General features: G+C 49.9%; 1 protein-coding gene across 1 annotated transcript in view; it reads right to left on the bottom strand.

Annotated features, from left to right (window-relative positions):
* Positions 1–967: 967 nt before the first annotated feature.
* The window catches only part of LOC104542452 (rho GTPase-activating protein 32-like), a 29,263-nt gene continuing 15,345 nt past the window's right edge, over positions 968–14,885 (bottom strand). Inside the window, 10 exon segments of the mRNA XM_010186770.1 lie at positions 968–2,595; positions 2,598–3,195; positions 4,081–4,991; positions 5,648–6,505; positions 7,094–7,168; positions 7,583–7,728; positions 8,488–8,689; positions 10,726–10,871; positions 12,012–12,119; positions 14,839–14,885. The exon segment at positions 14,839–14,885 is cut by the window's right edge and continues 30 nt beyond it. Coding sequence (XP_010185072.1) covers positions 968–2,595; positions 2,598–3,195; positions 4,081–4,991; positions 5,648–6,505; positions 7,094–7,168; positions 7,583–7,728; positions 8,488–8,689; positions 10,726–10,871; positions 12,012–12,119; positions 14,839–14,885 — 4,719 coding nt within the window.

Below are 14,885 nucleotides of genomic sequence, written 5' to 3'. Positions count from 1 at the left end.
CTGGCCAGCCACAACAGGGCATTAAATTGTCGGGACTGTCGATAGCCTAGCAGCAAAGAGGAGCTGGCATGAAATGGGTGTGCTGTTCCCAACCAAGCAAGTATGGTTTGGTGGATTTCTGTGGTTTAGTTCTTTTGGTATGAGAAATGCAAACCTGCCCTACTTGGCTTCCTCAGCTGGCCTCTGCTTACAACAGAGACATTTGAAGGAATTCGATTTCTCCTAGTGAGAAGCAGCTCAGTTAAGCAGGCCATGTAACAAGTGCGTTCTGTTTTGAACTTGCTTCAGAGCCTATTCCACAGGCTCCAAGTCACAACAAGCTCCCATCCACTTCAAAGCAAGTGAAGCGGATCCGCTAAGCCGAAGCACTCGTTTCTAAGGGAGAGGCAGGACCTCAGCATTTATCAAGGAAATTCTTGGGAATCTTTCCCGGTGCCACCCCTGGAGCCCGCTCTTTGCTGCGTCACCTCAGAGGGGGCAGAACGGTGGCTCCTCCGTGGTGTGGTGTGGCACGGAGACCTTTTTGTGGGTGCGAGCGGTGGGAAGGGCAACTCACAGCACACGGGGAGGAGAGCTGCATGCACAGGCCATCATGCACAGACCATGGAGGTGTGGGGAGGGAAGCGGTGGTCAAATGTCAAGTTTGGGGAAGGAAACGCTTTTCCTTCCCGGCCCCTGCGCCAGCAGCGTCCCTCTCAGCTCTGCCCGGCCTTTCTGGCAATGTGTGTGTGCCAACAGCCTGCCCTGTCCTTCCAGCTGTCTCAAAACTACATGAAAAAGCTCTATTTCTACTACATAAAAACAGAGAGTGGTGGGGCTGAGGGTGGCTTTGCTTTGCTCATCGGGACAGGGTCGGGGTAGGGGTTTTTTGTTTGTTTGTTTGTTTTTTCCGTCACTGAAAAAATAAAACAGTCCACTGTCCAGCAGAGGCTGCTTAGACTCTATCCCTCCTTCCCCCCGCACCAGCTCACTCAACGTGGACCTCTGTTTCGGGCCTCTGCAAACACAGCTCCGTCGGGAGGAAGGCTCCCTGGCCAAGGGCCGTGGCGTAAGTTCTACTGTGCACATGGGTAAAAGTGGGGGGCACAAAGCCCCCGCCTCCGACATAGCCCCCTCTTTGGTGCTGAGGCATGGTATGGTAATCCTCCAAATTATCATACTGGGACACCACAGTCATAGTGCTTTGGCGTTTCCCAAGGGTTTGGTACGGGTAGAGGAGGGCAGAGTCCCTCTCCATGCTTTCGGGGTGCTGCATTCTGAGGCTGTGGCTCCGTTCGGGCTTGGGCGGTGGCGCCATGGGCGAGGCGGCGTGCTCCTCCTCCTTATAGCAGTCTCTGGAGTGTTTCTCCATGGCCGGGGTCGGCCTGGCTCGGGACCTCTCCAAATCTGGCCTGTCCTCTGCCAACCTCACCTCCTTGTGGTTCAGTCTCAGGGTCTCCTGGTTCGCTGGGACGTACTTGCTGCCCGAGTGCTGGTAACCGATGGGCTCGGAGGGCTCTGGGCCACCTTTGGGCCTGTAGTCGGGGTAAGGGGGCCCGTTTTTGGATTCAGAAGGCTGCCTATGGCTCGCTTCCTGCTGCAAGTGCGTCCTGTGTTCGTTGGTGTTGCAGCCCGGCTCGTGCAGTTTCCTGTTCCGGACGCTGCTCTGCTTCTGGGGAAGGGTCGGCTTCTCCGCCTGCCCGTTCCCGTAGGCGCCGTGGTAGTGGGCTCTGTCCAGCTCTGGCTCAGGGTGCTGCATGTAGTAACGCTCGTCCCCTTCGGGCGTAGCCGCTTTGGCCGGGTACCTCCCCTCCTTCCCTTCCGCCACGGTGAGGAGGCCGCTTTTCCCAGGATCCGATTTGCTGCGCAAGTGAATCACATCCAGTCCTCCCAGCTCCTCCTGCAGCAACGGGGCCACGTTATCGTACTGGGACATCACCGGCCCTTTCACCTTCTGGCGCGTGCGGCTCTCGCGGCGAATGGACTGCATGCGGTACTTCTCCATGTCCTCCAGGTCCCACGACATGTACATGTGCTTGATGTCCGGGGCGGGAGGCACGTCCCTGCTGATGAAGCTGTGCTCTTTACCTGCCAGGTGGCCGATGAGGCCACCCCGAGGGTAGGCAGACAAGCTGGGGTAGCGGTACAGGCCTTTGCTTTGCAGCCTCGAGGAGTACGACGCAAAATCTCGGCTGGGCAGGGGGTGGAAAGGTCTGACCCGCACGGTGCTGTAGGGATCCAGGTCGTAAAAGCTCCCGTCGGCAGTGGTGTAGTAAGAGGATCCGGAGGAGCTGGAGTAAGGGCTGTACCGGTAATGCACCCGCCCGTTCTCAAAGTAAGGCTGCAGCTGGGTTACGTGGTAGTCGGAGTGGGGCTGATATGGCTTGTACTGGTAGAGGGGCCGCGGGCAGTACACGGGCTCGTCGTCCGGCGGCACCTCGGTCCGTGAAATGGGAACGGAGCGGATGGCAGAGGCGGCAGGGGTGGGGACGTGCAGCGACTGAACCCTTCGGATGGTGGGGTAGGGCGGAGCATCCTCGGCGTAGCTGGTGTTACGCAGGCCCGTCGGGCTCACGGAGGACACGAACTCTGTCCGGCTGCGAGGCTTGGAGTGCAGTTTGTGTAGGTGTTGTAGCGGGTGCCCGCAGAAGTGGGGGTCTCTGAGCGAGGGGGGTAGGCTTGGTGCTGGTCGGGCTTGCTGTGGTAGACGTGAGGAGGAACGCTCTCGGGCCTGTACTGGTGGATGGAAGTCGGCTTGTGGTGCAGGTACCCATCCGGCCCAGGGGGCTCGGGGACGCTCTCTGGCTTGGGGTGCGGCACGTACACAGGCTGCAGGGACGCGTGCTTGGGTGGGGGGGGTGGCGGTGGTGGCAGCAGGGCTTCCTCCACGGAGGAGGCCAGCATGGAGGAAGACAGGAAGGCGTGATAGTTGGAGTTGTTGATAGTGTCCGTGTTGTTCGAGTGCATGGCGGCAGCGATCTTGCTCTCCAGCGTTCTCACGGGTGGGACAGGGGGTGTGAAGCTGTAGGAGGAGTGAGTGGGGACGGACTCGGACCGCAGGTGCAGCGGGGGAGCCCTCGTAGCCTCCCGAGGCTTCTCCAAATGGCTCTGGTGGCCCGTGGGCACAGAAGAGGTGCAGCGGGCGGTGGAACTGCTTTCTGGGACAAAACCAGGAGCAGGCTCAGGTGGCTTTTCAGGTGCAGGTGTGCCCCAAACCTACAGGGAAGAAACCAGGAGCAGTTAGAGGCAGGCATCGTTCCTGCTCCCCCTACTCTGCAATTAGAATATCACAGATGTTCCTGTGGATTAGTTGAATGTCAGACTTTTCTGTGTTTCTGTTTGCTGTGGAGAGCTCGTGCTGCTCGCTGGAGAAGAGGAGAAGTCTTGGTTCCCTTTCTCAGCAAGGGCCAGATTTTGGGACCTGTGACAAATGGTGCACTCTGCCAATGTCACACTGGAGAAAGGGCAGGCGGTGGCTGCCACTATGTAGCAACAGTTAAAACTTTTACACAGTTGCCACATGGTTTCTTTAGGTGATTTGCTTGTAAATTTACTTGCCTTAATGAAAATGTACCTGGATTTAAACTCCTCATGCCCTGATGAGCAGATCAAGTAGTGTAATACAGCAGAAATCCCTTCCTGAAATGTGGCTACGGTGCTTAAGACAGGCTGCAGGCATGCACAATTCACGGGTAGCAGGTTGGTTGTATTTCTGATTGAACGTTTCCATGTCTAACTCACACCAGGAATCTGACCTGCTTTATTAAAGAGCACGTTGGAAGAGGATATTGTCAGCCTTAGTGAAGAGAGGATCCAAAAATTCTTGTTACTTATTTCTAGACTGATACAGGGAATGTCAGTTACCCCAGCTTATCCTTTTTTTAACATAAAACCAAGAAGAGCAGGTATGTTGGGATGCTCACTTGGGAAATTTTGCCCTGCTGTCCCGTGAGGCTGTGTCTGTGTCACACACACCCAGTTTCCAGTAACCTGTGAATCCCCTGCCTGTGCTCTTCGATTTTGGACCGACTCTCCCAGAGCTCAGCCTCCTACGCTCACAGATGAGCTGTGCACAGACACCGCGGGGGCACATCCACGTACCTGGCTGGGAGCACTCGGTGCTTTGGCGGAGGCCGCGGGCACTTGTCCTGTTGCTGACTGGTGATCCTGCCTCTGCGCCGGGGCGGGCTGGCTGGCTGCGGCTGTGCGCTGTGCGGCTGTAACGGCGACGTCCGCTTGAGCGGTGGCTGGAGCCGCAGGCCCGCGGGGCGGCTCAGTCGCTGGCGTCTGGATGGTTGTTAAATACGGCATTGAAGCCGGGGTGCTTTTCTCCCCGGCGGTTGCGACAGGAGGAGACTGGAGTTTGTCATCGGCTGTGCAGACAGGGACGTGGTGCTTGTCCCCAGCCACGCACGCACGCAGCTGGGGCTTATCTACGGACAGGTCTGCTGCAGGTGGCTCCCAGTCAGGCAGTGCACCTGCGGGGTGGTGGTGTGTGTGCTCCCAGTCCCCTGCATGGGGGGGGAAGTGATCTCTGTCCCCTGCTTTACCAGGATGGAAGCTGGACTGCTCCTGCTCCGCATCCCTGGCAGCGGGCATGTCCCCAGGCATGCCCGCGTGGAGAGGTGGGGGGTCCCGGTTCCCAGGTGCACCCGGCGGGTGGTTCTGCTCCCCGGGTGTGCTGCTGCTACCTTGGCCATCCTGCTCTACAGGTGCACCGGTGTGGCAGTGGAGGCGGTTCTCGGGCAGACTGGTGTACAGGTGGAGCTTGTCTGGAGCACCAGCGGAGAGATGGAGCTTTTCTAGAGCTGTGCCAGCTTCAGCCTCTGCAAAATTTGTGCTTTCAGAATGAGCATCTCCTGGCCTTTTCTGAGACTGCGCGGATGCTTGCTGTGCGGACTCGGCTAACGCTAGGGCTAGCATGCGCGCTGCATTTTTCGGAGGAGGAGGAGGGATAAGAGACACAGAACTGACGGGAACAGGATCCTGGGGGGAGTCGAGGGCAACTGCTCCTAATGGGGGGAAAATTGAGAGAGAGAGTGATTTTATGTTACCCAATAAGGAGAGTGACCTACCCTTAATGACTATTATAAAAAAATAGATGCTTTCCATACTTTCACAGTGGCAACTCCTTCTGATGTGAAACACTCTATCTTCTGTCTCACATGCAAACGCTGCTCAATAGCACAGCAGTTCATCACAAAAAGGAAAAAAAACACAAGAGATTGTCTAAAGGCTCCTCTTGCATTTCTAGAGAGGTAGGAAGTAGGTAGCAGAGAATGAGATACCCTTACACAATTTTGATCATAAGGTTTTAGGCGAAAAGGTCCCTTCTTCAAGTGTTGGCAGAGTTTTAATTTAAAAAAGAAAAGTCTTAGATGGTCTATTGGCTGAAATGATTTAGAAGGACATGCTATAGGTTTTCACGTATGACAGGATGGGGGGGAAAAAAAGCGGTACACAAAGAATTATGGAAAGTTATCTGAGATTTGTGTGATGTAGGGAGAAGGCAGAGGTTAAGACCTTACTGATCTGCACAGCCCTGCAAGACACTTGTGATCAGAACTGACGGGCAATCCCCTCTCCTGAAAGGCACGCAGAGGAGGACGTTTCTGAGAGCAGGTCCCCTTTGGAACTTAAAGAAAGAATGGAGGAAAATGCACTGTACCTGGCTGTGTGTGTCCTGTGGGTACAGTCTTATTCTGACTGCTTGACATTGGTCTCTCCCCTTCTTCTGGCAACTCTGGTTTGCCAGCAGCCACCACTAGCTGGGCATGCTGTAGCTCTTGGTGGGCTCCTTCCCCTGCTCCTGTTTCACTGGTTTTCAGGGGCAAGGACATCTGGGTTGGGGACCTGTTTGTGGTATCAGTGATGGCAACGCCTTTGCTCCAGCTGGAAGCAGAGGAGTTTCTGGCTGTGATGGGGACTCCTCCGATCGCTTCTGACGCGCGGCCGGGCGGCGCGAAGGAGACGGGTTCTGATGCAGTCAGTGGAGGTGATTTCATGGGCTTTCGCCCCATCTTGGGCGAGAAGGCGTGGGGTTTGCAGGCCTTCTCTTCGGTTGGGCTCAGGTCCATAGTAAAGAAGGGACTCATCTTCTCTTGGAAAGGAGAGACTGGCTCAGAGCTTGTGGCACTGCCTGGTGTCTGGGACTGGCTGCCTGACTCTAAATCCTTCTTTAGCAGGCTTGGCTTCTCCTTATTTATGCCAACTGACTCCAGCAGGGAGGTGCTGCTGTCCAGGCACTCGGACTCGGCTTGGGGCGGGCTGCACTGAAAAGACATCGGGTCAAAATCCAGGCTGGCGACTCCGATATCGGGTGGGCTCAGGTCAACGTCTTCAGCAGATCGAGGAGAAATCAGGGCAGGGACGTGGATGAGCCCCTCGTCCCCGTCGCTGTCGTCATGGGGGAGGTTGTCGTAAGAATTGCAGCGGTTCATGTTCCCTAGGAGCTCTCCGTTGAAGGAGGCAGACAGCGCATCACTGCTGGACCTAGGTCTTCTGGGTCGAAACAGTTTAGATTCACCTGGGAATGAGTAAATACATAAGGGTTAGTGTCAAAATCTTAATGTGCAGGAGGTGACGGTCCGGCGTTGATTTTAAAGTAGTCTTAAGGTGGTGTGTGAGTTAAACAAGCAAGTTTCCCGGTGATCTCTGAGCACAAAAGTAAAGTAGTTAGCAGTAACTGTTCACTGCATTTGCTCAAAGTCTTTTTTTATAGCAGTTCAGATCTAGGCTGAAATGAAGCTGTTTGCAAAAGCAAAACTAGTTTAAGTGTGCTGCAGACCTGAGGCTTTCTCAGAAAGCATTTTCCTTCCTGATGCCATCTTTTCCACCTTAGAACAGAAAGCGGAGAGGGCAAGGAACGAACATAAGCGGTGCCAGCTATACCAGAACAAGAGGTTTGGGGTTTTTACCTCAGAAGGAAAACAAAAGGCCTGAAGAGCGTTTCTCTGTGCTGCCCACCCGTGCTGAGCAGTGGTGAGCTGCTTCATTAATCGGCAAGTCCAGCTTTTACTGGAGGGGTGGAAAATCTGCCCTGGTAAATATCTGCAGTCAGCAATGCCAAACCGCCCCTCTTAATCCGAGAAGTGCAGGTACAGTCTTGTCTTACCATCAACAGCGTGCAGAGAGGTGAGCGATTCTTCACTTTTAGCTGAGCGCAGGGTCCCGCTGTCTCCTCGTCCACCTGAGGAAATGCAAGCGAGACAGTGAGGAGCTGAACTGTAGAAGTGGTTTCTATGTGTTTTATATTGGTTGTAATGGTGACAGGAAGAAACGAATGGGGTTCTAGCAACAGTACCACTGTCCTGGGAGTAACTGTTGTGCTTTTTAGTTTCGGGGCAGGGTTTTTTGGTGAGGTTTTTACTTCAAAGCCCTTAAAGAAAACCTTTATCCTGTTCCCCTGTTAATATGCTTTACTGTCTGAGACAGTTGTAGTCCTGTTTTGCATGGGAAATTGGCCTACAGAGGTCCCTTTAAGACCGTCATATAACGTGTTATGCATGGCTTGAACGCTAGAAGGAGATAAATGCACACTGTGAATGTGCATTCTGCAGTGCTGAGAAACCCAGCTTTTTGGAAGCTGGCTTTGCATCCCTACCTGCCAGGGCTATGGCTTTCATTTCGGAAGGCTCACTGGGATTGCGCTGTAGTTTGCGTTTGGACACGGATGAGGATTTCCCCAGGTTGAAGAAGGAGCGCCAGCTGCCGACCGGCGACTTCTTCATCTTGCTGGGCGGTCGTTTTCTGAAGTGGGAAAGCAGAGCAAACTGTTGGAGGGGGAAGCTGCACTTAGTTCCTGCTACCGGTCGTTTGTCATTAGCAAACTGGTTTCTGCTGAAACAAAGCTGTGCAAGTCGGTCTCTTTTAAATACCTGAGGATGTTTTCACTCTTACAGCTCAGGCCTAAAGTCTTGCAGGGCAAATTCCTCCAAGCTGTCAACGCAGATGCAGTGCGGGTGAGTGAAGGCTCTGTGCTTGTATGGTACAGCAGCTAAGGATGGATTTTGTTTAGCTGGCAGATGCACCAGTTCTCTGAGGAGCCGTGCAGCCATAAGGGGTATTCAAAAGCACCTTTTGCTCATGCTGCAAAATCACATCCGCCTCCTCCCACTGCCGTATTTAATTTCTAGTGTCATCAAGTCTGTCCAACTGCTCCACTTTGAGGGGAACCTGGATTTGTTACAGGCAGTTAATGCTGAAATCTGGAAAACCCCAGTGTTTCCAGGTGTTCACCCTGTTTACATTCCTGTGTGTGTGACTAATGCAGCATCTACATGCATCATGATTTACACATTTAATGATAACCCTGCTCAAAAGGAGTTACATGGCTAAACCACAAGACAACCGATGTAAGCTGAATCCTCAGAGTCCAAAGCAGGTGGGAAAAATGGCTATGGTACTTTACATACGACGAGTGTTAAGGCAGTATCAAGCAAGTTTTTACTGAAATAAAAAAATCCCAAACCAGTTGTGACACGTGCTAGAAAGGAAACTGGCCTCTACCTTTCAGATGGGAAGTCTATGACCGTGTGGAATTTCCCCTGTAAGGCTGCAGGGCCTTCTCCCACTTCTATGTATTTGCTGTCTGCCACGATGGGAGAGTTGATCTGGGCTTGCGTCCGTGCCTGCGCCTCCTCCAGCGTCAGCAGCTTGGTGGAGGGAGAGGACACCAGCAGAGACTTGGGCCGTGATAAAGAGCTGTGTCCTGTAAGGGAAAACCACAGGCAACATGGGAGTCAGAAAACAGAGATCAAAGCTCAGGGTCTGTGTGTTTAGGGAGGTGCTGTGTTTTTCTAAACCTTTGTTATCCCAGCCACTGAAAGATGTGGTCAAAACGACTTTGTTGTCACAGGTCTTTTTATGGCAAAAAAAAAAAAAGTTCTCAATTATGAGAGCAGCTTAAAAAGCAAAAAAAAAGGCAGGGGGAAGCAGGTAGATTAGAAACCTTTGCTGACATACAAGTCTATAGAGAGAGGAAGTTTTTCTTTTTATAAAGCTTGGCTTCAGTCGTTCCCAGGTTCCACCTCTCACTGCAACAGGAAATGCCATGCGTGACTCAAGGTGCTACAAACCAGCCTGCAGATGGACACAGTAAACAGAACTGAGCTGTGTGGCTCGCCCTTGGCCTTCTTCCAGCCTGTGCTTGTTTTTGGAGATGAACGCTTAAATTTCTGTAGAAGTGGTTGATGTTGTCTCCTGCTGCTAGGATCTGTTAAGGCAGCTTGCAGTGCAGAGACTGCTACAGAGGAGCGCAAGGAGCCCGCTGTAAGAGCAGCGTCTCGTTTGACGTTGCTTATTGTGCAGGTATTTACTCTCACGTGAGTTAAGGGCTGTGGAGGATGTTGTCCCTTCACGTCAGCATCCTGGTTGGTTCCTACCCCTTCAGCATCACAGCTCTTGTGTAGTGTACGGTCTCACATGTGTTTTTCAGCAGTAAACGCTATCCCAGGTGAAGTCTGGGTTCAGCTTCGTCATAGCCTTACCTGGGATGGCTTAAAGCAGGCCTGGGAATGCCGCTTTCACCTCTTATGGACAGGTGCATGAAGAAGCTGTGCTGAAAACCAGAGGTCCTGGAGGCACTGCAGAGGATGGTGCCTCGCTGTATTCCTGCACTTAGCTGATAGGCTGTGAAATAGCCTGACCCTTCTCCCTGCCAGTTTTGTGTCGGAGCACGCTGAATGCGAATGACCAAGTCATTAACCAATTAGCTGAATTTACATAGTCCATTCTAAGCCTGGATAATCATTTGGCTCGGACTCTTAGCAAGCTTATCTTCCCCTGGCAGAGCTCAGCCTGCTGTGGGCTGTTACTGTTCAGCCAAGCTAACCTCTGGCTCCTATTGACTTAAAATTGCCATCAGTAGGAACAAAAGGTGGACTTGGAGCAACTCTGTTGTCCTCAGTAGAGGCAGGCCTCGTTTAAAGGTGTGGAGAAAACTGGAAAAACAGTGATCTGTGCTCCCCAGGTTGGGATAACTGCTCTGACTGTGCACATTCCAGAGGGAGGGCAGGTTCTCCAAGCAGATGGTATGCGCTTAATGCTGCTTAGGAAGTAATAATAGCTTGTGGTATCTGTTTGTTGATCTAACGTACAGAGTAAACTTTCCTCCTGGAGCAACTCTGCTCATTTCCAATGGGATGGGGATGCTTTTGGCCTTGGCTGTAAGGCCAGTGCAGACTGAGCCATGTGGCTGGGTGGCCCTGCTCATTAACCCACACAGATGAAATAACCAGGACAGCAGATGCCAAAATACCCCCTGTTAAGAGCAGGACTAAGTTTCTGTCAACATTACTGACTACAGAAAGCTTTTTCAAATCGGTTCATTTCTATTTCTGTTGTAAGGTGCTGACAAGGGCAGACAGATCAGGCACTGCGTTGTGCTGCAAGGCAGCTCAAATGGCTGAGCATGCAGGAGCATCCGTGATGATGGGTTTAAAAAGAAGGGGAGGGGACAACGATTTAAGAGATTCTTTACCATTTCTCAGTGCTAGGACATAAAAGTCGCAGCTGAACTTTAGGATAAGCACTTCTGCAAAGCATCCTTGGCTTCTAAGAAAGGTACTGATAGCAGTTCCTAAAACCAAGCTGTATTTGCCAGGTTCTAGCACCATAACCCTGGAAATCTGTCCTCTAGGTTGTAATAAGAACATATTTCAAATGTCCCAGGGGAGGCTCAGATACCCTGTAAGTGTCTGCTACCTTTTTTCCATCCAGGTAAAGCAAGAGGACGAAGACACGCACCTGCTCCATCGCGTATGACTGAGCTGAGCTTGGAACTGAAGAGGACGTCCACGTGGTTCAGGATGAACTCCACGACCACTGACTGGATCCGCACCTCCATGAAGGCAGCTGTGCCGCTGAAGCACGCGGACTCGATCTGCTTTGATCTGGAGAAAAAGCAGATGAAATGAACCGTGAACAGCCAGAAGAACATGGGAGGACGTGCTTGTTTGGGGTAAGGCTTCAGCATGTGCCTGGCTGCTCAGGCAGACAAGACTTTAGGAGCAGTTAAGAGATTAAATCTCATCAAAGCACTATACAAATAGTGACTGCAGTGATTTATATCCAGGTTTTGGTCTCAGGTTCAACTCTTACTGACACGGCAAGAGGAACACTGGGTCTGGAAGGAAAAGGAGTGCATGGCACATCTGGATTGAGGTAAGGGAACTGCAGGCACAAAGTGGGGAGCTTTTTGTTAACTCATTTCCAGATCCTGTGAACAGCAGCGGTTTAACGCAGCAGCATTTTACTGTGGCCTGCTGTGCCATGTTTCCCTCTAGCAGGGAATGTCTCCAGCTGATCCTGCTCAGTGAGTACCCTGATATTCATGAAAGCAAACTCAGAGATCGTTTGACTGCTTGTGAAAGGAGAAAAGAGCTTACTCTCATAAACAGCACACAGGGGACTCTGTGACTCAGATTTCTCAGGTTGATAACAAAAGCAGTCCAGAAATCAATACAATAGAGGCCAGGATGACTTTTTTTCTTTTAAAGCAAATTTTTTAAATTACATCATTAATTTTAAACTACCCTATTACGCACATTTAAAACAAATTTTAGGGGACAGATTTATCCAAGATAATTTCTAAAACTCTGAAATTTGCAGCCAAAAGCTGTCAAATTAAACTCTAGAGACTTATGCAATGGGAAATCAGTGATGCCACTGAACACATTTTCCTGGATGATGAAGGACACACTCGTCTCATCTAACCAGGAGAGGGGAAATGGCCATCTAGAAAAGAGGAGTGGGGGTGTCTGACAGATACAGGGGCACTGTCTCAGGGCACATCAACACAGCAGGGAGCTATTCTGTATCACAAATTATATCAGCAGCTTGCCACTTGGTCTCAAGCCCCTGCTTAGAATATCTTCCCGTTACAAATTTTACAGAAAGAGAAGAGCACATTGGATGGAAAATCTCTTTCTCAACTGTTTTAAGTAATGATTTTCTGGAGAACAGGTCTCTGTCCGGTTTTTATAAACATAAAACCTTATCCTGTATTGAAATGGGTGAAAAACCAAACGTACCTCAGGAGGTTTGGAGCCCAGACAATCGCTAAGTTCTTCGTGTGCATATTTGTGATGGAGCAGTAATCAGCTAGGCGAGCTAAGTGTCTCATTAGGAACTCCAGTGTCCTGGAAAACAGAAGATAGGCAAATGTTCAGCACCAATGAGCAAAGCCACGCTGCCGTTTACAAAACAAACTCCAGTTCATTATTTTCGTTTGGTTTGACAGCTCACAGTAAAAAGAAATAAACTGAACTATGTACCCTAAGAGTGAAGTTGTCTTTAGCAAATAATGACAGCGGGGTGGGATGAGGGAGAACAGAAATACCACCTCTGCGCTGTGACAGCCCTGCAGTGCTCATGAGATGGGGCTGGGGAAGGATGGGGAATGTTAAACCCTTATTTAGACACTCTAGGCTATTGAAAAACAGCAAACTGTACCTGAGTTCTACTTATGAAATATTACTGGCTACAGCTTTCTTACAGGTATATAAAGTTAACCTTCAGCAGCTTCTGTTCTGTTCGCAGTAATCCAAAAAGCAAAAGGTTTATTAATATAAAACATTACTGGTAACACCAGCACAAGGTGGTATTGAAAATGCTGCTGTATTCTCCTCGGCGCTGGTGCTTGGCAGCAGCCCTGGCTTGTGTCTGTCTCCCTGGGTACTGTTTTTGGGGGAATGGGAGGGTCTCTGGGTCTGAAAACTGCCCCAATGGACAAAACCTGCAGTGAAGATGGATGCTGCTGGCTGGAACCAAAACAGACACCTCCAGTGGGTGGTTACCTGCATGGATCATCTCATCACAGAGTTGCAGTACAATGAAGTGTTGTTTTTTTTTTTTTTCCTTTGTCAAGCAACCCTTGGGAAATGATGTAACCCCACCATCCCCTCTCTGGTCTAAGACACGCATCACCACCTCCAAGTTAAACACGTTTGCTCCCCCCAAAAATAAGTGTCGTTTTAGGGAAAAGAGGGAATGCACCACAGAAAATTAAATGAAGGAGACAGAGTCCTCTTCAAGACCCTGCCCACTTAATTAACAAAGAAACTATTACAGTTAGTTAATAGCAGCTATCAATCACATGAATTAGTTAATGTTATTTAAATAGCAAGTAGCACACATTCATAGCTTGGAACACATTAGCTGACTAATTATAATGTTACTTGAATATCAATAACTTACATGGTCATTACAGAATCACAGACCATTAGGGATTGGAAGGGACCTCCAAAGCTCATCCAGTCCAATCCCCCTGCCGGAGCAGGAACACCCAGATGAGGTTACACAGGAAGGCGTCCAGGCGGGTTTTGAATGTCTGCAGAGAAGGAGACTCCACAACCTCTCTGGGCAGCCTGGGCCAGGGCTCTGTCACCCTCACTGAGAAGAAGTTTCTTCTCCAATTTCAGTGGAACCTCCTGTGTTCCAGTTTGTGTCCGTTACCCCTTGTCCTATCATTGTTTGTCACCGAGAAGAGCCTGGCTCCATCCTCGTGACACTCACCCTTTGAATATTTATAACCATGAATGAGGTCTCCCTTCAGTCTCCTCTTCTGCAAACTAAAGAGACCCAGCTCCCTCAGCCGCTCCTCAGAAGGGAGATGCTCCACTCCCTTGATCATCTTTGTAGCCCTACGCTGGACTCTCTCCAGCAGTTCCTGTCCTTCTTGAACTGAGGGGCCCAGAACTGGACACAATATTCCAGATGCGGTCTCACCAGGGCAGAGTAGAGGGGGAGGAGAACCTCTCTCGACCTACTCACCACCCCCCTCATGACACAGCCCAGGATGGCATTGGCCTTCTTGGCCACAAGGGCACAGTGCTGGCTCATGGTCATCCTGCTTAATTAATGGTTAGTCTTAACCATTATAATCAGTTACCTATTCCACTCGGATATAGCATTGCACTTGTCCAGCTAATCACCATATGTGCATTACAGTAATTAATATTTAAATATTAAGACAAATTAATATAAATAGTTATCAATATCCAAATAACTATCTTTTTGTGTTACAACTGGCCATCTATACCATTCAAGGTACAGAATCACAACTGGGCCAGCTAATCACAACAGTTACTGATATTTAAATAAACTGGTATTTCAGTAACTTCCAGTATACATCATACTTAGCTACAACACACAATTAGTTGGTCAAGACTACACACTATTATTTATATATTAATACCATTTAACGAATCACTAACACATGGCAGTACAATGAGTTATTAATTCCAATCACCATACTTTTCAGTCTGCTGCCTATTAACCATACTCTGCCATAATTTTTAATACTAAAGACCATTAACGTGTTGTTATACTTAGCCAAGACTCATTACCATATATCGCAAATAATGTTATTAATACTAATAACAGTCTGAACACACTATTATAATTAGGTGGTGATCTTTAAACACTGTATTATAATGAGTTATTCTACTAGAGCACTGTTATAATTTGCTAGTTGCTATTATTGCTGGGGGGCATGGGGGGAAACTGGAGACAAAATACACTTGATCAAATTAAACTGAAGGTCTGAAACACTTTTTTTTGGCTACATTTCACTTTTAAACTTGTGATTCCCAGCACTGTATTGTGCCCCCAAACAATTTCCTTAGTGCTATCATCGGCCTCTTCTGACAGAACACGCCCTGTGTGTAAGAGCCAAGGAAGTCAAATAAGTCTATGTAAAGTACACAGTGTTTGTCTGCTAATGAGCTAATTAAAATATAAATCAACTTTATAAGGCCATAAACCATTTTAATAAGCAGAGGCTCTCAAATGGGAAAGCTGGACTGAAATGCCAGCACCGATAACACCGAGCGATACCGGAGCAAAGGCTGCACTGACCTGTAGTGAGGAGGGGGCAGCTGCTGGATGACATCGTGGATTTTAAC

This window comes from Mesitornis unicolor, unplaced genomic scaffold (assembly GCF_000695765.1).
Source record: "Mesitornis unicolor isolate BGI_N332 unplaced genomic scaffold, ASM69576v1 scaffold1346, whole genome shotgun sequence".
Classification (NCBI taxonomy): Eukaryota; Metazoa; Chordata; class Aves; order Mesitornithiformes; family Mesitornithidae; genus Mesitornis; species Mesitornis unicolor.
Note: the sequence above shows the minus strand (reverse complement) of the source record. Positions and strands in the feature narration are given on the sequence as shown.